The sequence below is a fragment of the Nymphalis io genome, chromosome 25 (assembly GCF_905147045.1).
Source record: "Nymphalis io chromosome 25, ilAglIoxx1.1, whole genome shotgun sequence".
In the NCBI taxonomy this organism is placed as follows: Eukaryota; Metazoa; Arthropoda; class Insecta; order Lepidoptera; family Nymphalidae; genus Nymphalis; species Nymphalis io.
The window spans coordinates 655093-679679 of record NC_065912.1 but is presented as its reverse complement, the minus strand read 5'-3'; the positions used below and the strand labels follow the sequence as shown (position 1 = coordinate 679679).

The following is a 24587-nucleotide window of genomic DNA, read 5'->3' as shown; positions in this document are numbered from 1 at the left end:
ATCATCATCAGCCAATCGCAATCCACTGCTGGAAAAGTTACGGGAGAGCTCCTGGTTTTCCACCCTTTGCATCCTATCGGGTCGGGTCCCGCCACCTTTTTCATGTCATCGATCCAGCTGGCTGGAGGGCTACCCCGCGTTTGTCGATCCACGGTCTCCACTGCTCCAGACACTTTACTATTGATTTGAAATACATAATATATAAACTGGTGGCATGTAGTAACTGCCGGTTCTCCTCGATAGAATCTAAATTCCACCTCTTCAATTCTCGAATGAATATTTAGATTTTCTTAAATGCCTCATACATTTTCATCATCATTTCATCCTTTATACATCCACTGATGAATAAATTGACCCTGTTCTTGCGTTATGAGACACACTGACCTTACTGTTCTGGATACTCAAAATAATTCATCTCTTTATCTGAACGATGGCGTATTTATGAAAAATAAAGGTACACATGAAATAAAACAAGATGAATTGTCGATATTATTTATTTATCCTTAACTCTAGAACTAGTAATACTTTAAAATGCTAATACCATAGAATTTATCAATGGCACCGACGGTAACTAACGGCCAGGCGTGAGACGTGCGGCCCGTGACGTCAACAATAATATCATTTCAGCTCATTTCCAAACATTCACAACCAGAAATCGTCCCAGAAGGTACTTTATGATCAATATTATTTAGAATTTTTTTTAAACATATATCATTAAATATGTTTGTAAGAGGATAAAGTCTCAAGGATGTCTTATATGTTAGGAATATGTCAAAACTATGAAAAGTACTAAAAATTGTCTAAAACTCATCTCGATATATTTCATACGATATTATCAATCCGCCCCCAGGCTGTGTGTGAGCAAGGTCTATGACAGTCAACTTGGTGACAATTAATATGTTAATAGTTAATAGTATATTTGTATATACAAAGACTAATAACAATAGTACAGCATCGATGCAATATAATTCCAATTATATTAAAAACAAATGTGGGAGTTGAGAAGGAAGTTCCTTTCTCTGTCAATATTATTACATTTGAGAGTAAGTAATGAGAAATGGTAATAAAATACTACATATATACTCGTCTATGTATCCGGAGTGTAACATAAGGAACTTCTCCAAAAAAAATTAATGCAAGTTTGAAAATTTCAAATACTTATTTTGATATCACATTCTTTAAATACAGATATAATTTTCAACAATTTATTATTTATTTAGAAATGTATATAAAACTTCGATGGAACCTTTTTATTAATTTGAAAGTTATTTTTGCTGAAAGATTAATCACACAATACAGAAAATAAAAACTTTGACGGTCTTATTTATAAAAGTTGCTTAGCGACTGTTTAGTGAAAAGAAACTCATTTATCCCTTTCTATCATTATTGACTTAACATTAGAAAGAAGAAGATAGCATTGTATAACTCACACTCGCTAAACAACGTTTATTAATAAATATCTATACAATAAAACTTACACAATAAATTACATTTTTTTTATTTGTCATTAATCATTTAGCATTTTAAACATAGATTTCTCTCTTCCTCTCATAATTGATTCGACATTCGACGAACGAGACAGCACTACTTTCAAGTTAACATTCCACATTTCCCAACTGACCACACATGAACTAGAATTTAAATCACTTATCGTGTTTAATTCTGCAACCTTACAATTTAATTTCAATCTTAATATTAACTACTTAAAGACGATAATCGTATAAAATAATTGTCTCATTTCGACAGTTCGTTCTGAAACGTTAAATGTATGTAAGGCACATCATATCAACAGTTTAGAAATCATTATTTATTATAATGGCGTCGTTAAAACTTTCATTACTTTAATACATTTTATTTATAAAATATCACAATTTCAATCGTATTCTTATCAACTAGTTTATAATCAACGAACTATGATCTATTTCAATAGAATTGTAGCACAAATTTGTTTTTTTATATATATATATCAACTGTCATTATGTTTCCTTAACAGATATTCCAATGACTATTTATATATGTTATTGATATTTTGTAATATAATATATTTATATATATATATATTTAGCCTGTATATAATATATTGAAATAGACCAAACGTTTTGTTAATTTGTTCGAAAAATATTCTCTTTATCATATAAAATACTTGCATTAAAGGCAACTTTAAAAAATAGGTCAATATTATATTTAACATCAGTCACAGTAAAAGAGTCGACATACAAATATATGAGCATTATAATAGCAGTTAATAAATGTTAATTTTTTTTATTTAAAATCCGCCATATTACTTTACATATATTTAAAATAAATCCATTTAAGTTATCAATTTACATAAAATGTATATAAAATATTGGTTATGACCTCGTATATTTTAAGCTAGATTATTAAAATTTAAAAAAAAAATTCATAAACAAAAGTTATAATAAAATATATTTATATTTTTTAATTTATACCTACATTCGAAGGAGATAGTTTATGCTACACAGAGACAATACCTCGTTTATTTAAACTTAATAATTATATGTAGTATTGAGTTCCGTAATATATTGACTATAATCAATAAAAACAATCTACCCGCGACGGTCAACTCTGGGTAGTCACCACCATGATACCGCTTGTCAATGCCTTGACAGAAAGTGAACTTTCTAGACTTAATGAAAGATTTGAAAAATACTAGCGAGATCCGATTTCGATATTTATAACCGACTTCAAGATTAGTTAGTCTTCAATATACATAATCCGAATAGCGGCGAGGTGGTTCAATCTTGATTTCATTGATATTGAACATAGTTAAGTTTTTATTTGAAATACAGTCGTTTTTTCATATACATCATGAGCTAACTTAAAATAAGGCTATGTTTATCTCCAAAAATGCAATTATTCTAACATTATATAATTTTGTATATTTAAATATTAAGATTTTTCAATTCAATGTTGAAACAAGATTTGGAAAGCATATTCACCATAATCTGGAATTACGATAATTTATATGTAAGTTTTTTAACATTTGTTTTAATTTTACAGATTAAAAATGTCGTCAAAAAACGTTTCTATATAAATTTAAAAAATGTTTTGTTTATAATAAATTCCATAGTAATTATTTACTGGACCAGAGACTGATGTGTAATTTTCTAGATATAAAAAATCTAACTAAGACTTTGCTCTGCACTATTCTGCCAAAAATAATTTTCCTGACAATCTCCTACCGCCGATGTTCAGGGTGCCTGTTCGCTGGCGACAATGTTCGGCCGGTTGACGTTCCGCCTCTTTCTCAACGTGCCGAGTATTTGCAACATCTCTTTGACCGCTTCCGGCTGATCGTCCTTCGGCTTCTTCTCCATGAAGTTCTGGTCCGTCGACTTCAGGTGGAACTTTCCGCCCTTTATCTGATCTACTATCGCGTCTATTGCTCCACCTGGAAGAATATAATTGTTGTCAAATTAAAATAATTTTTTTTTTGATGATTATTTTTACATTTATTGGGGATTTGACAGTCGCCCCGGGGCCCACTTGGCACAGAGGTTGTCCATTGCCGTACAGCGCGGAAATGCGGCCTCCATTATGGGCAGCTTTGCGTCGGGTGGGAATCGGGAGGGACTATTTTAAATTTGATTAAAAAAAAAATTATCGTAGTTATATCTTTTGTAATTAAAATAATATTAGAAAAATATATACATAAAACAAATGTATATATTGTAATAAACATAAAGTGATAAAAGTGGAATCAAAAAATACTTGTTGCACTCACAGGGAGGTTACGAGTCAGGTCACCTCGTCGACAACTAACGCACATACCTCCGTTTTGCTTCGTCTTCCTCAACGTGGCTCCCTTGCTGGCGAGCAGGTCCGCCATCGCCTCCGCCGCCGACGTGTTGGCTGCAGCCGGAGTGGGGAGCGGCGGCGGCGGCGGCGGGGGCGGAGGGGGCGGAGGGGGCGCGCACGAGGGCGGCGCGGGGGGCGCGGGCGGCGCGGGGGGCGGGGGCGGCGACGGGCTCGGCGCGGGGGGCGGGGGACGCTCTACTGCTGGATCTGAGGGGCAGGTGTATCGTGAGATAGGGAAATACATTCAACCAAAATGTTCAGAACAGCTATTCATGTTAGATAACACATCGCAGAAAACTGTGAAATGTGATATATGACATTGACCGTAGTTATTACTAGGGTAGGTAGCGAGTGATTTACGTGAGTTTGTATGATTTCGTGTTCTATTTTTAAAAAGACCAACTCTACGTTTTTTATAAAGTCACTTTCATTTCTGTTTACTAAATATAAATAGTATATTTAGAAAAAAGTAACAGATGTCCAATAAAGCTAACCAATAATCAGCTCTTCTACTATCTCTGGCGCTTCCTCTTTGACTTCTCTGATCGTCTCCTCTTTCTTCTCGTTCCCTCCATTTTCAAAGTAGCTTATCCTCGACATGAGGTTGGACTTCTTCTGAGGTCTATTCCTCTCCAGCTCAGCGAGCTTCTTCTCCGCCCTCTCCGCTCGCTCTAACGCTTTCTGCGCGTCTTCTTCCGCTAGTTTTATCTTCTCCTCCCATAACAGAATGTCTGTGTCTTCGTGTTTCTCCGCTAATTTTAACTGTGGATGAAATTTGTTTTATATATTAGTTGCTTATATAAGCCATCATCATTTGTTTTAATAAACATATGAATATAAAATATCCCATGCCATTTTAGTTTTTTTTTAAGAAGAGAGGTAAGTGTTCACCACCATCCTGTATACCATAGCCATTGGCACTGTAATAGATATAGATAGATCACCTGCAAGTCCTCGAGCTGTTCCTTGTGCCTGCAGAGCTGGTTCTCCAGCGCGTCCCGCAGACTGTCCACCTCGGCCAGCAGCAGGCCGAGTCGCTCGTCGGTGTCCAGTTCCCCCATCAGCAGAGCGCTCTGGTGAGCCAACACCTTCGCGCGCTTCTTCGCGTCGCGGGCCTCAGATTTGTATCTGAAGTGACATAAATAATTGATTTTGACATTGTAATCGTGTATGTTTACATACACGATTACAATTTAACCCATAAACTATTATATCACTGATAATTAAACACGATTATTATCTATCAATATAACTATAGCATGTTGTATTATTATATGTATATGGTTATTTATTTCTTATATAAGTTTGTTTGTATGTTTGGATGTATGTATGTATAAGTGTATATGTATGTAGGTTGGTATATTACATATTTGTATTAAGCTCCTTAAATTTTAAGTATAATTTGTTCGCACACTATGCCCGATTAGTGATCCTAGCTAAAAAACACATAAACATTTCTCTTTACAGAGGTTGCCTGGAAGAGATCACAGTAAGTGGTAGGGCCGCCTTTGCATACCATATGTACTAGTTGCTATTATATGTTACTAAATGTTTGTAAAGTGTGTGCAAGAAAGGATTAATAAATAAAAATAAATAAATAAACACGAATATTTTTTATAAATACTGTCTCGAGGGTAAAAAAAAATTGGAGACCTTTAGAAATGTCTGAATTTTTGTCTGTGCGCTTATCGACAGTGCAAACCGAAATACTTCATGACTTCATAAAATATCATGATTTACATTTCGAACCAACCGGCAACTTTAATTACCTTTTAACTGTATTTTTCAAAAGTCATCAAGTCTTTATTATATCGTATTCGTTCGCACTCACGTTTCCGCCATCTGCCTGTCCTTGTCTGCGTTGTCCTTGAGCGCGCCCATCTCCTCCATCAGCAGCTTGGAGACGCGGTTGTGTCTCTCGAGCTGGTTCCTCAGGTCATGCAATTCTTTCTCCTGTTTGCTGCATTTCTCTCTTTCTACTTCGAGATCCTGAATACAATTTCATTTAATTTTATATAAATAAAGATTATTAGAATGTCTTTGTGTTTAAATTGAACTAAAATAGTTTTGTTTTATAGATAGGGCAAGTTGGCCAATTGATTGAAAGTGGTCACTACCATCGACATTGGCGATATAAGAAATATTTACCGCCACCGATCTTGGAAACTACGACCACTTACCATCAGGAAACCCATATGCTCGTCCGTTATAAAAAACCCTACTATTAAGTAAAAGTAATATTAATAGTACCTGTTCACTAAATGAGTTACATCTCCTTATCTTCATTTTATATAGGAGATAATAAGATAAAAACTAATGTCAGAAATAAGAAGGAACATAAAAAAAATCGAAGCCTAACATTGCGCGTCATCATGACGTCATTACGGTTTGATATTGATGTTTATTTTAATTTCGTTATGTTATTTATTTAACAAATATTTACAATCAACAACAGGAGGAGAGTTATGCCTTCATATCAGAACACAATTACGTCTCCAATCCATTTTATTATATTATATTTAAATTTCAAACTCAACAACAACAAAGCATAAATGATAGATGAGCTCGGAGTCAGTATTCGTTGATGTTCATATGGGATATATAAATATTATTGTATAGGACTATTGCATGTAATTTTCTGAGTATTAAAGGGAGTAACTACTGAGTATCACGTCAATTCCTCTCGGTAGACTCTTCAAACCGAACCAGCGAGTGCTTTATGTTGAAATTAAAATTTTGAAACGACAATAATAATAATAATATCCTGGAACATTTTTCACACTCGGCCATCTGATCCCAAGCTAAGCAGAGCTCGTACTTTGGAAATCGGACAACTGATATACAACATATACTATTTTTCTTTTGTAAATACATACTTATATAAATAATTACCCAGCCTCATGACAAACAGACACGTTCATGCCACAAATATCTGTCCCGGGTGGGAATCGAACCCACAACCTTCGGCGTGAGAGGCAAGCATCCACCAACACGCCAACCGGCTCGACGATGAAAGTACGATTCGACTTAGGCTACGAGCGCGCCGCAACCGGCCGCGGTACCTGCGCGAGCTGCACGTTGGCCTCGTGCGCCTCGAACTCGGCCAGGCGCGCGGCGCCGGCGTCGGCCTGCAGCGCGCCCACCCGCGCCGACAGCTCGCCCACCGTGCGCTTCAGGAACTCCACCTCCTCGTTGCTGCTCGCGTCCGACGCTGGAACGGACGCCGACACTCACTACTATTGGGCACTCGCTATTACTGGCGGTGGAGCTTCGTGCGAGCTCGTCTGGGTAGGTCCCCCCCCCCTCATCAGATATTCTACCGCAAAACAGCAGTACATGATATTGTTGTGTTCCGGTTTGAAGGGTGGGTGAGCCAGTGTAATTACAGGCACAAGGGGCATAACATCTTAGTTCCCAACGTTGGTGGCGCATTGGTGATGTAAGTGATGGTTAACATTTCTTACCATGCCAATGTCTATGGGTGTTGGTGACCACTTATAATCAGGTGGCCCATATGCTCGTCCGCCCTCCTATTCTATAAAAAAAAACGCGTCACAATGGAACCGACGTTTTTATCTTGGGGAAATCCCCTTCGAATACTTTCCCGCCCTACGTCGGACTCCTACCGGCTGAAAACCCAAGATACCATACGGCGAAGCCACGGGAAAGCTTTCGCACACATCCGCGACTCCGTCAATCCGTCCGTCCAATTACAGTGCTATGCTCTACTCTCGGTGCACCCCAGTTAGATGACCCAATAACCCAATCTGATTTTCATGCGCTTAATTTACGATCGATGATAAAGGAAAATATCGTGAGACACATTGCACCAGCTCGCATAGCAGCCTGCTATAAACTCCGTCTAAGGAATAAATGCTGTTACTTATTATTTCGTGTAACTTCAATTCTGTTATCGTACCCGTTCGTTATTTTGACATCCACGTAATCAGTAGAAGGAAACCTCTATATAAATAACTACAGCAAAGTTTATGAGTAGCACGTGAGTCAGTGGGTGATTAATTTACGATACCGACATATATTTGTCGTCTTTCAGAAATTTAAACACGCAAATACATAATATGGTAATATATTGTTTCTTTGTTTGTAGAAAAATAAACGTTTTTTTTTTCAATTTAGAAATACAAACAAATCGCTATCTGATTGATGCCAGCCAAGGAATCTAATATGCTATACCCAATATGCTTGTTATTACACTGGCTCTGTTCTAAAACTATTTATTAATTTGATTTGTATATATTATATTAGACATTAAAATCCGCAAGAAGTTACAGTAATTCTGTTATAAAAAAGATCCAGTCTGTAAGTATCTCACTGCCCTGCTAAGGCCTCTTTTCTCAAGGTTTGCAGCTCATTCAACCGCATTGAAGTAATTCGCATTAATGAATTGCTATAAAAATATTGGTGTAAATACCCGTGTCAGTTGCATCGGTAAGGTCAATGTCGACAGCGGTGGCCGGCAGGGCGTGAAGAAGGGCAGTGCTTCGTCTCTTCAGCTGTTTGTTCTGTTTGTACCACTCGCCAGCTTGCTGCATAACCCTGAAACATCACATCGTTATAAAGTTACGTTATAATATTGACTAGCCATGCCTGCGATTTTACCCGCTTTAAAATTGTAAAATAAGTTTCAACCTCGGACATATTGGCTGACAAACATAGAAACGTTATAGCCATATAAACCTAAAAAACAGTTATTTTGAAATCACATACAGACACTTTTTATTTACTTGTAATAAATATGTGGCAGGTTGCCTTTCAATTTCTACTTGATGCATTGATTTTGGTCATTGGTTATTTATTGGACTTATGCAATGTGTGATGGTCATTATAAACAGAAAACAAAAATATATACAAATAGACTTTTAGAAGACCCTTAAATCATCTTTTTACAGGATAAATGCACAGCTACCATCGCTTAGAAACGCAATTAATATTTATCGAAGTAGTACCTAACTTCACTCTCTGCATCGATTTCTACATAGCCTTGACAATGACAAAATATATAGAAGAAGCTTGTCAAAGTTTTCATTTGTCTAGCAATTTGTAGTAACATGTGACATTTGTTTTAATTGAATGTAGGTGAAGGTAGTCAGACTGGAAAATGGAATACATGATGGTGAGTGGTCACCATCGCCCGTAGTCATTGGCGCTGTTAGAACAATTTAGCAGCCCTTATATTACCAATGCGCCAGCAAACTTGAGAATTAAGATGTTATGCCCCTTACGCCTATAGTTGGCTCACTCATCCTCCAAACCGGAACAGGACAATACTAAGTATTGTTGTTAAGCGGTAGAATATATGGTACCACCCACTCGGGTGGTACCTACCCAGATGTAGCTACACAGCCTCCTATCACCAAATGAATTCGAGTATAGTTTAACCAAATGTTTAGGACATTTAGTTAAACAAAGCGTTATCAGAACGCTACGCAGTGTAGTGGCGCCATTAGAAACAATACTAAATGACAAGCATATATATATATATATATATATATATATATATTTCTCTTATGGTGTCTGTCTACGCTAATTGATGGAACGGCTTAATTGATGAACAATTAAGCACGTCATTCTTAATTTTTTAATCGTAAAACGTCTGACGTTTTTAAAACAATTTTGAACTATTCTGCAAATAATAATTTATTCTATACGGAATGAATAGCCCCGAATGTCAAAGTGGTCTAGAGGCCTCCGATTTCTAAGTCCAGGCATGTTAATTATAGCAGTTTTCTTTATGACTTCATTAAACTAAGTCTACATAGTAATTATAAAATTTAAAGCATACACTCAACAAGCGTATCGAGTGAGTCAGTTATAAAAACTTCAAAACTGAGACACGAGGAGTAATAATAATAATAATATCCTGGGACATTATTCACACACGGACATCTGACCCCAACTAAGCAGAGCTTGTACTATGGAAACCAGGCAACTGATATACTACATATACTACTTTTCTTTTGTAAATACATACTTATATAATTACACCCAGACTCAGGACAAACAGACATGTTCATGCACACAAATGTCTTCATGCACACTACTGTCCTGGGTGGGAATCGAACCCACGACCTTCGGCGTGAAAGGCAGGTATCTATCAACCACGCCAACCGGCTCGTCATTACTTACAGGATTTCTTATTGAGTAGCACTGCTGTACCGCAGAAAACGATCTAAAAGTGATATGCGAAATTGACCATTATAATTATAACATTACAAGAATACATGAATCAAAATTGTATATCAACACAAGTCAGTTGTCTACATTTCACGGATGAGTAACGTAGTTGTTTTAACAGTACAGCCCTACTGGTCTTAAAATGTTGATATCTGATATCGCTGCCGAATTAAAAACGATAAAAATATTTTTTTTCGTTATTTTAACGTCAATAAAGTCCGTTCTGCTGAATCTGTAACTCTATATGTCTTGACTCCATTTAACCCCCCTCCCTTCCACATGCTGTATTGATTTGAACTTGACTTGCGTAATTGTGAATACGATATCGTGATGAAAGATAATCACAGACATATGATACAATATATCTACTTACAGGGTATGTATATAGATATAACGCGGACTTAAATGTGTCGGTCCTAAGCAATAATACAAGTGAACAATTTAAATTAAATTTAATTAGTACGCGAGTCGGTCTCTTTTGTTATTTTAATAAAATTGAAAACAAAAGACATACAGTCAAAATTAATTGTAGTAATATTATAAATGCTTTCGCATCTATATTATAAAGACTCTGTCTGTATGTCACGCCTCCACAGCTATACCACTGAACTGATTTTGATGATATTTTACATGAAGCGAGCTTTAACCCCAAGAACGGACATTGCCTTACTTGATTTTACCTAATACATACTTCTCCCTTCAAACGCGGGCGAAAATCATCATATATTTGGCGTTAATTCTAGCTATTCTAGCTTCTATGACCTAAAGAAGGCCGGAACTCGACTGGATGCGGAAGTCGGAGAACCAAGAGCTTTGGACCTGTCCAGCAGTGAACTGCGATTAGCTGAATGACAATGATATTAATATATGATGTATACTAATAATATAAGCTGAAGATTTCGTAATACGCACTAATTTTTTGGACCACCATTTTTTCTACATTAAATCTGGATGAAACTGTGCATAGTTTACACAGTTTTTTTTTTTTTAAAACAGCAGTACTTGGTATTGTTGTGTTCCGGTTTGAAGGGAGAGTAAGCCAGTGAAATTACAGGCACAAGGGACATAACATCTTAGTGCCCAAGGTTGGTGGCGCATTGGCGATGTAAGAGATGATTAACATTTTTTACAATGCCATTGTCCATGAGCGTTGGTCCACTTACCATCATAGTACATACTTCAGAAGATATAACATATATGGATCAGATTGTAATACGTAAAGCTAAAATGAAAATAATGATTAAATTATTCATAAAATCTACCATTTTTTTTAGAAATATTTCGTATGAATATTATTCTGTAATCGTGTCACCGTTAACACAAACGTGACGAATCACGATTCGCGTCCAAGTGGATTACTCTAAATAGATACTTGACGGAATTCCGTCGTCACTATACATTTATCTAAATTATTTTATACATATGTACGAGATAGTACTTGGTTGGAACCCAGGACGGGTTGGAGGAAAAAGTTGGAAGTGTATACTCCTGTGCTTCGGAAAGCACGTGAAACCAATTGACCAAAAGTCCTGCGCCAGAACTCTTTTCTGAAGAGGTTTCCTAAGTGTAATTTGCCTTTAATAAAAACCTTTTATCACAACCGGTAGTCTACCACTAAGGTTAACCCCCTGATAAGTTTAATATTATAAAAACCGTTAGATTAAATAAACGTAAAGTGACATCTGGTTAATAATGCTCTACTGCTGGGCTTGGAGCATCTATCACACAACGCTCCTCCATTGCGGGTTGGCGATTAATCTGCCACATGCAAGTTTAATATTATTTTCTTTCATCACCGAGTACGAGATGATAAACATAAATTAAGCAACTCAAAAATACAGTTCCGCATTCCATATTTTTGATACTATACCTAATAATAAATTAAAATAATATTGATAAACAAATATTATTACATAAAACATATTGGTCAATACAAGAATATATTAAAAGGCGCGGAATTATTATAATATTCGTTGATTTCTATATAGGACATTAGTAACCTCATTCCTTGTTGTTTCTTTTTTTCTTTCTTTCTTTCATATTTTTTTATTTATTATTCTTTTCGATGGAATCTATAGACGTAGCTTTACATTCAATTGAATAATTTAACGTGACAATGCAAATTTGTTTGTATGAATCTACTTTAATAAAATATATTATGATTTTGAGTAAAGCCCAATTCGAACCCGGATAACATCCACGTGCTGTCTGAACCATCTCAACTCTTTAATAATAAAAAAAAACTCTATCCGACAATCACGTGTGAGTATGACGCTCTTAATAATATAACAAAATAAAACTTACATGTTCCCTTTAGCATCACACAAACAAACGTACAACTCACGTTTTATAATATTATCTTTTCTAAACAAACATATAAAAAACACGTAATTATCATTTTTAGTAACAAAAACTTCGAAAAAATTCATCAAACTCATTTCGAACTAGCACTTTTTTCGATTAGAGCTTCAAGACTACGCAACGTTTATGCGTAACGTAACGTAACGTTTTTAAAACTTAGGCATGGCAATACACACACGAGTAGATCGGATTTGAAACTGATCAATATACGTATTGAGGTGAAATTTGATTTGAAATTATAATATTTTACCAAAATATCGGTATTACGTTCGCATCGAATACAAACTTTCTAAATGATAGCGAACAAGCAATCTCCCGCGATCTCGTCTATGCTCTCAATACTATATAAATTTATTTAATTAATTTCAACCAAATCAGCCCCGATCCGGATTCACGATCTTGGAGAGCAGGCATGAACGAGTCTTCTGGATTAGAAATAATAATTTCAAAACCACAAAATAAATATACCGAATCAGATTTTGTACTTATCTATTTCATTATTTGTTAAATGATTTAATTAATAAAAAAAATATCTTATAGGGGGGGGGGGGGATGTACGCCGAGTGCGTCCCGAACATCGGAATACCCACTAAAAAACCAGCGGTACCCTTTCCGTCTTAACGAGGAGCGCCACGGGATCGCTTTCGCGTGCTACCGTGGAAGTTCAAACTCGCCTAGTACAACTGAATTTCAAAAACATAATTTATAAACCTGACATTTGTGTATCTTCAACTAAAAATAAAGGCAATATTAGCCCAGCAGAACATTTACTAGTATCATTTTTACTAAGCCACTTACAGTTTTTAATATCATCTTGTCTAGAATTTGATTAAACCTTGAAATGCAACGTTCGATACATTTTTAATTAAAAATAATAATAAAAATGACGTCTTCCGAAACAGCTATATTTGTTATCCGTAATTAATTATAGAACCGAAATATTTATTCCGTATTTAGTTAATACATCATAATTTTTAAATTCTATAAAGATCATTATTCAAAACTGTTGCAATAGCTTGTTTTTTCCTTCGTAAATGTAAATTAATACAAAAATGACGTAGTCGATCTAATAAAGGAACTGTAATTGTAAATAAATTTTCGATAATTAATGAATCTCGATTCTACAAGGCTCTTAGTGTACGATTGCTTTAAAAACCTGTTTTATTTATTTTTTCAACAAAGACCCGCAAAGCTAACTCGTACTGATTATTTTAGTATTTCTTTGTACATTCTCTACTATAAACTTAATGGCTTAAAAATCTATTTACATAAAAATTGATGTTTGGTCTATACCTATGCGTTTCTAAGCCTTTCGTCTTTTTTTTTTTTTTTTTTATAGAATAGGAAGGCGGACGAGCATATGGGCCACCTGATGGTAAGTGGTCACCAACGCTCTTAGACATTGGCATTGTAAGAAATGTCAACCATCGCTTACATATCCAATGCGCCACCAACCTTGGGAACTAAGATTTTATGTCCCTTGTGCCTGTAATTACACTGGCTCACTCACCCTTCAAACCGGAACACAACAATATCAAGTATTGCTGTTTTGCGGTAGAATATCTGATTTTGATAAAACTTTAGTGTCTCAATAAAAACCCGTATAGTTTACATATCATAGCCAGGAGATATTATAGCGCACAAGCGTGTGGGTAAATGTGTCATGGTATGAGACGGCAAATGCGAATACAAAAATGAAAAATTTCATCAAAATCGGTTCAGTTGTTTAACCGAGAAAGCGAAACTGACAAATATATAGACAGACAAAGTTATTTCCGCATTTATAATATTAGTATAGATGTATTGATTAATTTAAATAAATGAAAGCATTTATTTATTTCTTATTGTTTGTGACAACCATTTCCCAACCCTTACACCTAACCCACCCTTTTCTATCTTTCAGACAACACCCACCCCAGTCCGGTTATTTGTAGCACGTCCGGTATCCCTGCATGTCAACGTAATTATGGCGTTAGCACACTGTCGCGTGTACATTTCATAAATACCAATTATAATTTACATTGTATATATATAGGTTTAAAAACTTCAATAAATATATATGGGATATTCTTTATTACCATATCAGCTTTTCAAAATAAAATAAATAATTAATAAATATATAAGTTGAACGCGTATATAATTCAGCGTTGCCGTTAGTATATAAATTGAAATAAATATATAAAATGCTATTAAAAATACAAACAAACGCAAACGTTTATAATATATTCGTATATATTTACGAAATGCGTAACGCAACTGATGAAAAAATGTATTAATTTAAATATATACATATAAATTTGACTAGTTTGAGTGTGTGAAATTATATTTGAGAAATATTGATTACTAACCATGCTGGGCAAATATTGAAATGAAGATATTTTTTTTATTAATTAAAGCAAAAAAATATATTAATCTCCCAAAGATGGTCAAAGTACTTCGCTCCTCTTAAAATAAAGGTTAGAAGCTTTTGTAAAAATTGTACCTGACACATGCAAGTATCCTAACTACGTTTTCCTTAATCAACAAAGAGACCAATTCTTAAATATAAATAAGTACCCTGTGTCCTCTTTCGAATCGCAATCGAATCGAAACCTAATCGTTGCCGTTTAACCGTTGTCCTATTCTGCTAACACAACCATCCAGTTGCAGCTTGTTTGCGGATCGGAATAAAATCGGGAACATATCGTAACCAATATAAATTAGTAGAATTGGACTCCAGGATATACTGTCCAACAATATAAACGAACAACATTAAGAAAACTGTCCATTTCATAAGCTTATATTTAACTCAAATCTTGCAATTAAATTTTAAGCCAATTCCACACAAACTATCAAGCTGAACACACACATCTGACTGGTGACAATATAATTTAGATTACTAAAGTTTATTTTAATTAATGCTTGGATTAAATAAAAGCTTATTTTATTAAAGGATTTTCATTTGTATTCCTTTTAAATGATCTCTTATTAATTATAAATGAAAACATTACGAACCTCCCCATTTTCACTAATAACACAACAATTCCAAAAACAACAAACAATTGAACAACACTTAACAAACAATTATCCAGCACTAATTACAAATATCACTTGTGACACACTTATATCCTTAGAAATTTAAATTTTCAATAAATATTTAAATATTACTACGTAATTAAATGAATATATGTCATAGACAATTGTAAAAGATAATGTACTCTAAATCATTGGAATTACGTTTATTTTTCGTCGTATCGCGTTGCAACAACGCCAGGACCCTACATCAATTAACAATTCCTGTCATCTCCCTACCTATAATTGTGGATAATTTTCCGTTTTAACGCTCCGTGACGTACACGAAGTTGGAGGAAATAGACGAGGCTCGTGAACTTCCCCGTTAGGGAGACTAAATAGCTGTCATTTATATTCATATTATAAATACCAATGTAGCTGTTTGTTACGAGAAAATTAGCCACCTGTTGGTGACTTGTATTAAGGATGCTTACACCGTTAATAAAACACGAGACTTTTCAAATGCAAGCATGAACTGTTCGAGTCTAGACCATAAATTCACTAGATTTAAATTACTCACTTTTGCATAACACCAGTATCGATTTCATGCTGGTTTTTGAGCTGCTGGTACTCTTTGAACAGCTTCTCCGACACAGCACGCAGCTTGTTGAGCTCTTTCTCCCTATCATTGAGCTCAGCTTCCAGGTGGTTCCGCTCTTCAGTGACGATGTTGTACCTTCGCTGCAAGTCGTCATGCTCCCGTTTTGCTGTGGAACAAATTAAGTTTATTTATAGGACCTTCTTTAGGATATGGATGTTAATTGGATAGGGAATTGAATACTTGTTGTTTCCAATTATTTGGGAAATTGGGTAGAAAATATTTTAGATCAGAAGCAATGGCTGATTGATTATTATGAGAAAACTTCATAGATCCATTTAATTTTGAATACTAGAACCAACTTTTTAATACAATATTTGCTTTTGTATAACTTTTTCCTTAAACGCAAAGTTATGTTGGTATAACATCCAGTAGGACGGTAATAGAATTTACGATTACTTTGTTAAATTTATGTAATGTTCTTTGGAGGTACTTAAAAATACACCAATGTTACTACACTATAAATATAGTAATATTTGGGCAAATTACTGAAGAAATCGCGATATAGATTAAATGAAGTTCGAAGAATTGTTCCATCTCGTCAATTGTATTCTTGGACATTGGCAATGTCAGTGTTGCCGCTTATGCATTATGATAGGGGAATCACCTGAATTAATAATGATTAAAATATCTGACAACGATCTTTATTCTGATAATATTTAATCAAATCTCCGCAAACGTGCTGTCAGTGTCTTTGGTGTATTTTTCTGATATTTTGATTGACTTTACATTTTATTTGCCTGCATGTTTTTATTTCAAGGCAGCATCACAATCGTAATATTTATATTACTGGCGTCTATATACAATTCGATTTATTTATTTAATATTTTATTGCACAACATTTACATAAAAGAATCCATAGGGTAAGAAAATTAATTAATCGACGGTGCGGAAAGGCGGTAAGGCTCACACACCTTCGATGATAGTAGCTTTGTAACAGTACAGTACAGTAACAGCCTGTTAATGTCCCACTGCTGGGCTAAGGCCTCCTCTCCCTTTTGAGGAGAAGGTTTTGGAGCTTATTCCACCACGCTGCTCCAATGCGGGTTGGTAGAATACACATGTGGCAGAATTTCAATGAAATTAGACACATGCAGGTTTCCTCACGATGTTTTCCTTCACCGTTAAGCACGAGATGAATTATAAACACAAATTAAGCACATGAAAATTCAGTGGTGCTTGCCCGAGTTTGAACCCACGATCATCGGTTAAGATTCACGCGTTCTTACCACTAGGCCATCTCATACATTATAGCTTTGTAAGAGAACAGGTAATGGAATTGAAATATGAGCGAAAAGATAAAAACAAATAGGAACATTTATATTAAAGTATAACAAAAAACTGCACATACATCCCAATTTTAATTGTCCCCTTTATGTATTATAAATGAAACTTCGATAACTTTCTTTTCGCTATCAGAAAAATTATTACATAATTGTATATATATTAGTTTTGTAAATCATCAAAGTACTCTCCGAGGTTTATATGTCTTACATTGCTAAAAACCCTCTATAAGTTAGTACCTAAGCATTGCATGTTCCATTTCGCTCGAAATTTCATTAGGCCTTAAATCCTGTTTTAGGCCTTCACGCTATTTAGAAAAGATCCAATATATCACATTCATTAATTCGTCCAAACTCAGGCACACTTCACATTAGCACAAGATTGTTTATCAGTACACTCAATTTAGGCCTTATCTTAAATAATCCTGACGTAATTCAAGTTATTTCCCGTGGACAAGATGGATAAGAAATTATAGCTTGACAAGAAGTAACGCAAAGATAGGCCGATCAAGGCGATTGTTTGCTAGGCCTTTAGGAATACACTGGTTCTATCTCAACCGACACTGGACAATCACGCCCGCGTATGCTATAAATGGCTATTAAATCTTCTAATTGGTTTAAGTGGGTCAATTATAAACTTTATGATAAAATTCTAACAAATAGGTTCAAACGATGTATGTCATTAGTTTAATACTTACGCCCATTAAGCTACAGTTACATTTACGGTAAGTATTCCGTAACCTTCTAAAACAATCTTATGCATCTTGGTATTTACGTGGTGTCCGTTGTTTAATACAAAAAATAAATTGTTTACTTCAATTCATTTCAAAACCTTTTTTCAATATAGAATTTGATTGTCCCTCAAACGAGTTACTCACCCTTTTACCACTTTCTATTTGAAATTTTGTCGCAATACATTTAATCGGTACATTTTTCGCTGTGTTTACAGATAAATAAGCTATTAGCTTGTATCGACAATAAGGTGAAAATAGAATGGTTAATTTGGTTTTTAATTACACAGATTACAAATAATTCATCTCTGAGATAATACGAAATATCGAAGAGAAACAAAAACAGACTACCATATATTTAAATTCGTGTATAAGTATGCGTTTCGTAATTTAAGATTTCTTGTAATTTTACATGGTGTAGGTACATCAATGTAGTAAAGTTAAATACTAAGAGTAGCGTCTAAAAAAATATTAAAACTAAGGAGGTTAAATTATGACTACACCTTCGTTGATAGTATGAAAGTACAAGTCACCTTTGCCTAAAAATATTAGAAAATGAATTCATTTATTATATTGGTAACTGTTGTAGTGCCAACCTTAGGATTTTAATTGTTATATCCCTTGTGACGAGAATTACTCTAGCTCATTAATCATTCATAAGTAATAACTTTGTCATCACCGTTTCAAAAATTCCAGAAATTATCATATAAACATTTACATGTAATTGTTATATGATGCAATAATTATCAGTAAATAAAAAATTATCAGAAATTCTAGAACGGATAAGATAAAGTTATGTGTAAAATTTCCAGAGCACATATATACTTACCGCCGCTTACTGGGTTATTATGACGTTGCAATTGACATAATACTATATTTACCCGCAGCTCCTATATGTCTTATGTAAAAAAGCCCATGACTCTGAAGCCAGAAACTACCTACAAAAATCACACCTAACCGTTGCTGCATAGACTGACGAAAACGCTTTGATTTTTATTATATCAGTAGCTTCGTGCAGTGCAGTTAAACTAAATCCTTATCTCCCTCCCTCCCCCTAGATAAGGTAATGACCACTATTACCACGATAATATAATGTTTTTTTTCCCCTGGTGTGAACCAATCTTTAAATTTATTTTGAATATAATTTTTCCTTATGAATGTAGTTATTTACTCTACTGTACTACTCCAGAAAAACATGCTAAGCAAAAATATGAATTATATTATTACTATACTTAATTACTTAGTTATAAGTTATACAAAAATTTTAAAATTATCTTCTCTTTATAAAAATAAAAAGTTCTGAATCAGTTAAAATGCCACCTAATAATTTGTCAGAAAATAAAACAGATTCTTGATTTCAAATGTAGGTAATATATAATAATTATCTATATGCCTTAATTAAGCTTTAAGCAAAAATAATATTTTATCCTAATTTCCACAAGATTAAAAATTGTATCAAACATTAATCATTATTTAAGGTAATTTTTAAAACTAAGTTAATTATGTTTTACTATAAATTGTTATTTATCTTGTTAACAATGTACTGGCAATAAGACTGGAATAAATATTGTAACCAGAGGGAATAACTTACAACCCAACTGATTTCTAAAATAGCACATAAATAAAAATTGTATTATATACTTAAGCATTGTCTTGGCATTTTTTTTTTTTTTTTATAGAATAGGAAGGCGGACGAGCATATGGGCCACCTGATGGTAAGTGGTCACCAACGCTCTTAGACATTAGCATTGTAAGAAATGTCAACCATCGCTTACATATCCAATGCGCCACCAACCTTGGGAACTAAGATTTTATGTCCCTTGTGCCTGTAATTACACTGGCTCACTCACCCTTCAAACCGGAACACAACAATATTAAGTATTGCTGTTTTGCGGTAGAATATCTGATGAGTGGGTGGTACCTACCCAGACGAGCTTGCACAAAGCCCTACCACCAGCATTGCCAAGGAATGGTTCATAAATGCGTCGGGTTGTTCCACTTATGTAAGTGGAACAACCCGACTCATTCGCTTAACTCTATCCAGTATGAAATAAAGTTATTTACGTCAAATTGTGTATAACAAGTTGATTACTGTATACTTATATACAACATATCTATAAATATAACGGCGAGACATGACCACAAAATATAATGAGCTCACTTTTGCCGTTAAATATAATAAGAATTAACTTGATGAATGTCTTAATCACACATAAGAAATAGCATGGTGAATTATATTTAATACCCAGTACAAGGGACATAACATCTTAGTTGCCCTTGTTGGTGATGTATTGTTGGTGCAAGAGATAATAAAAATCTTTATTGAAATTGTTTTTGTGCATACATTCATAGATACCCTGGCACCCTAAACTAGGAACCCGTTTCTTAGAGGCCAGTGCCATGTCATACAGTGATTACAGTGTACAATAAATTACTATGTTTATGTGTTAACTTATTAAAAAATAAGAAAAAAAATAGTAAAAAAAAAAACAAACTGAAATGCTCAATTATATAAAATACATGCAGTTTCTAATATTTCTTAAAGCTCTAATGTCTGTGGGCAGTGGTGACACATACCCATCAGTTAGTCCATTTGCCACTGTGCTTCCCTATTTTCTTCTAAGTTGTTATCCCTGGTAGCGAATTAAATAAGTAGGAGTGGTTTATACTCCTTACAGTTCTAATGTTTATGGGTGGAAGTGATTTACCATAGATAGGCAATGTACCCATTTTTTTTACAAGCTATCTCCAAAAGTAAAATTGAATATACATACATTTTTAAAAGTAATGCCTCCAATAATAAATAAAGTACTTTGAGCATATTTGTAATTAAATATTTACTTTTTCTGTTACATCCTTGCCAATATTAATAATACTTATATATCCGTTTACTTTTAGGACAGTCAAGCAAATAAGGATATTTGCAAATAAGTTAAAACTATTTTAAGTATATTTATTTACCGTTTCTTTAACGAGCAACAATTAATTTGTTTTTTGAATAAAACATGATATTTTTAAATTTAGTTTAATAAAACTTATATTTTATTAATGTTTGTTGATTGTGTTGTGCTCTTTAAATGTGTATTTTTAGATATGAATCAATTATTTTAGACATAACTTGTTTTATATTTAAGTTTAAACTAAGTGATAGATTTGCAAAAATAAGCAAATAAATGTATCACTTATTTACATATGTTCACTGTATAATGTATAATGTGTATAATGTACACTATATTGAATAGAGTTTTGTCTTGACTATTTTTTGTCACATAAAGCCGTATGTAGGTATATTATGTAATAAACCATCATTATAAAATAAACAATTATAAGTAAACTGTGTTAATAACTAATGTTAAAGTCATAACTAATGTTAAAGGCAAAAACGCTTCATTTAATTAAATTTTGCTTATGTTCCACTCTTCTTAAATGCCAAGTTATCTATTATTGAACAATATAGAATAGAATTTATATCGATTGTTTCAATCCAAATCAAATTTACATTATATAATGTATTCATCCTATGCCTATATTCTTATCCAAGGATATCTTTATGACAAATTTAATTATGATCAGTTCAGTGGTTCGGTCAATATACGGACAAATTTACTTTGGCTTTTTATTAAGCAGATAATGGTCATGGTAAGCATGAATTAATGATTAATATTTTGATCTATATCAAAATGGTAATTGAAAATCTCAATAATACTTGAAAACACCAGAGTAGACATCAGTGACAAAATAAAACTTAATAGTTTGGGACATTTTTTTTATAGAATAGAAAGGTTGACGACCATATGGGCCACCTGGTGGTAAGTGGTCACCAACACTCATAGACATTGGCATTGTAAGAAATGTTAACCATCACTTACATCACCAATGCACCACCAACCTTGGGAACTTAGATGTTATGTCCCTTATGCCTGTAATTACACTGGCTCACTCACCCTTCAAACCAGAACACAACAATACTGAGTACTGCTGTTTTGCAGTAGAATATCTGATGAGTGGGTGGTACCTACTCAGACAAACTTGCACAAAGCTCTACCACCAGTGCCCTTTTAATTAAGAAAAAAAAGAAGAAAACGGTCCTAAACAAGTGAATTGTTAATAATAATCGTTATTAATAATTAAATTGCCATGAAGTGTTATTATTGTAATATTTATGTAATTATTTAATTAATAGCAGCGAAATAAAACCATTTGAGAATCGAAAAGCTTAACATACCTATATTTTTATTATTAATATTTAGTGATTTTATTTTAATATATTATTTTTGAAAGAAAAAAACATACCTTTGTAACGATGCAGGTTTTTATTAATTAAAAGTTAATTCACTATCATAATTTGATTGGATAAATTGGTTAATTATTGTTTCATTTTTTATTTAATTAATATTTCAGTTGATATATGATTTAAATTATTTTTTTATTTGACATTTAATTCGTCCAAAAATTACGTTCACAATAGTGTTGCTCAATAATAAATCGAAATACTAATTGCAATAAAAAATATCAAAAATGTTATTTCGTTGAAAATTAAAACAATAAAGAAGTTATCAACTTTACAGATCAAAATGAAATCATACCAGGTGTATTGCGCAGTAGAGCAGTTACACCTCGTTATAAAGTTACCGTTTGCCATAAAAACGGTTCAAATCTACTCTTAAATCATATATTTATATGTTTTCAACATAAAAAGTGTACATAAAGAACTTTTCTCAGTGTTGTGTATAAAGCAAGTTTAAGAATACATAATGCGTAAGCAACAGGTTATCGCCTATCATAATCCGACAAATACGAGACTAGGATTTCCATTCGCACTTTCGTTTGCATATGACCCAGCGGGCAGCTGGCTGGAGCATGCGCAGTGGTAAAATAAAAAAGTGGGAAAAACTATGGATTTCCGCCTTGAAATGAATAGTACGAACCTTTTTCGGATTTGAGGAGGTAGGTTTTGTGCTTCCTCTCCGCTTCTTCGTATCTGTTTTTCCACTTTTCAACGTAAGTCGAAAGAGCGATGTTCGTCTCTTTAGTGTTTTGATGCGCGTCAGGCTGCGTCATTCTAGCGGCAGTGGCTCGCGGGATCCTCGTGGCCGCGCCGGGACAGAGCGAGACAGAGCTCCGGCCGCCTTGACACTGATTGTTGCTCGACGCGATCGCAAATACATTATCACCGTTCCTTTTAATCATTTTTGCATTCGATTTTTTTACACGCGCGCCGCGATCTCTCGCATCGTCTCGTTTTCACATATGCACCATTCACGTGTCTAGATCAACAGGCTGGTATGTCGGTCGTTGGAAAGTGTTAAATAAATTCGCAAATAAGGTCCCTTTGTTCTCGCCGTTGAGGAAAATACGCACGATCCTGTACGCGACACCGCTGTACTGTGTCACCGCTCGCGTTCACTCATTAAAACAACCTTGGAATTAATATAAAAATATAAACATTATTCATAAAAATGCAATGTATGCGTAAAACGTTAAAAAAATACGACAATTAGCTCTCAGCGGCAGATTGCTACTAACGTATGCTCGTGGTTGTGATATGATAATGAAAACTTCGTCATTGTGAGTCATTAGACTTGGTGTTTACGCTTGATGTTTACATTTGAAGTAGCTTCAGTCTTGCATATGTTAGAGAATGTTACTAAAGAACTATTTAGAGTTCAGTATGAATTAGTCGTGCATGTATTAGTAAAATCTATCGATCTTTTATTTTCTCTATGTTTACTTGTAGTAATAATCACTCAATATTATTAATTTGATTTTATAACAATGACAAAACTATCATTATTTTTCTATATATTATATATATAACTAAGTATTAAAAAAACAAGCTTCCTTACATAATTATCGTCCTGTTGTGTATTTATTGTTAAATATGATTTTACAATTCAGAATTTATTGCAAAATAATTATTAGAAGAAATATTGTAATAAAGCTATAACCAATTGTGAAATATAATACAAAAAAATATTGTAATTAAGTGTAATAAATTCCAATGATCGTTATAACGCACACACAGTAAACAACGATTACATTTTGCACAAAAACTCAACACAAATATACAACATATTGATAACTCACGCGCTAGTCAAACGCACTGAATACATTTCGTCTAAGAACTGTCGAACGGATATTCTAATTTTAACATAGTTTCCATTGAAACGAACCGTCTTGTATAAAGTAAACGACAGGACAAGCGTGTGGGTAGATGAGGCTGGCATGGTGCGAGTTACAAGTGATTTAATTGACGGCAATGTGCGGCAATAATACGGTATTTGCTTGACATCAGAAACGTCAGCCCACCCAGGATACGCTTAGTTACTTGGACTATAATTGCGATATAAATTAAACGAAAACAGTTATTAGTTTATCATATACGTGATTTTTATTTCTCTTTTAAATATTGCCTGGTGATTTGTGTAATACAACTAAATAGAAAAATTTAATTGGCTTTTTTTTACGTACCTTAGAAAGAAATCATTTTATAGTGATGGATGAATATTCATATTGATAAATCTTATTTTTTTATATCATTTAATTATT

At 33.9% G+C, this 24587-nt stretch overlaps 1 protein-coding gene across 2 annotated transcripts; it reads right to left on the bottom strand.

Moving 5' to 3' along the window:
• Positions 1–478: 478 nt before the first annotated feature.
• LOC126778135 (shootin-1-like) lies at positions 479–24252 on the bottom strand. Of its 2 annotated transcripts, none has more exons than XM_050501542.1 (10): positions 24126–24252; positions 22967–23458; positions 15947–16133; positions 8252–8376; positions 6882–7030; positions 5651–5808; positions 4764–4947; positions 4314–4581; positions 3793–4026; positions 479–3412 (listed from the first exon to the last, which is right to left on the bottom strand). In XM_050501542.1, the coding sequence occupies exons 2-10, from the start codon at positions 23226–23228 to the stop codon at positions 3213–3215; spliced, it is 1767 nt and encodes a 588-aa protein (XP_050357499.1). In that variant the 5' UTR covers positions 23229–23458; positions 24126–24252; the 3' UTR covers positions 479–3212. The 2 variants fall into 2 exon arrangements, with proteins under 2 accessions (XP_050357499.1, XP_050357500.1); XM_050501543.1 differs by lacking the exon at positions 24126–24252 and adding an exon at positions 23885–24024.
• Between the last annotated feature and the right edge of the window lie 335 nt (positions 24253–24587).

Bases quoted from the DNA above. Each gene is read 5' to 3' on its own strand.
- LOC126778135 (XM_050501542.1), bottom strand. From the start codon at position 23,228: ATGATTAAAAGGAACGGTGATAATGTATTTGCGATCGCGTCGAGCAAC. The intron at 4,948-5,650 runs GTGAGTGCGAAC...ATGTCACTTCAG, and splicing joins GACAGGCAGATGGCGGAAAC to ATACAAATCTGAGGCCCGCG. The intron at 3,413-3,792 runs GTATGTGCGTTA...ATATTCTTCCAG, and splicing joins GAAGACGAAGCAAAACGGAG to GTGGAGCAATAGACGCGATA.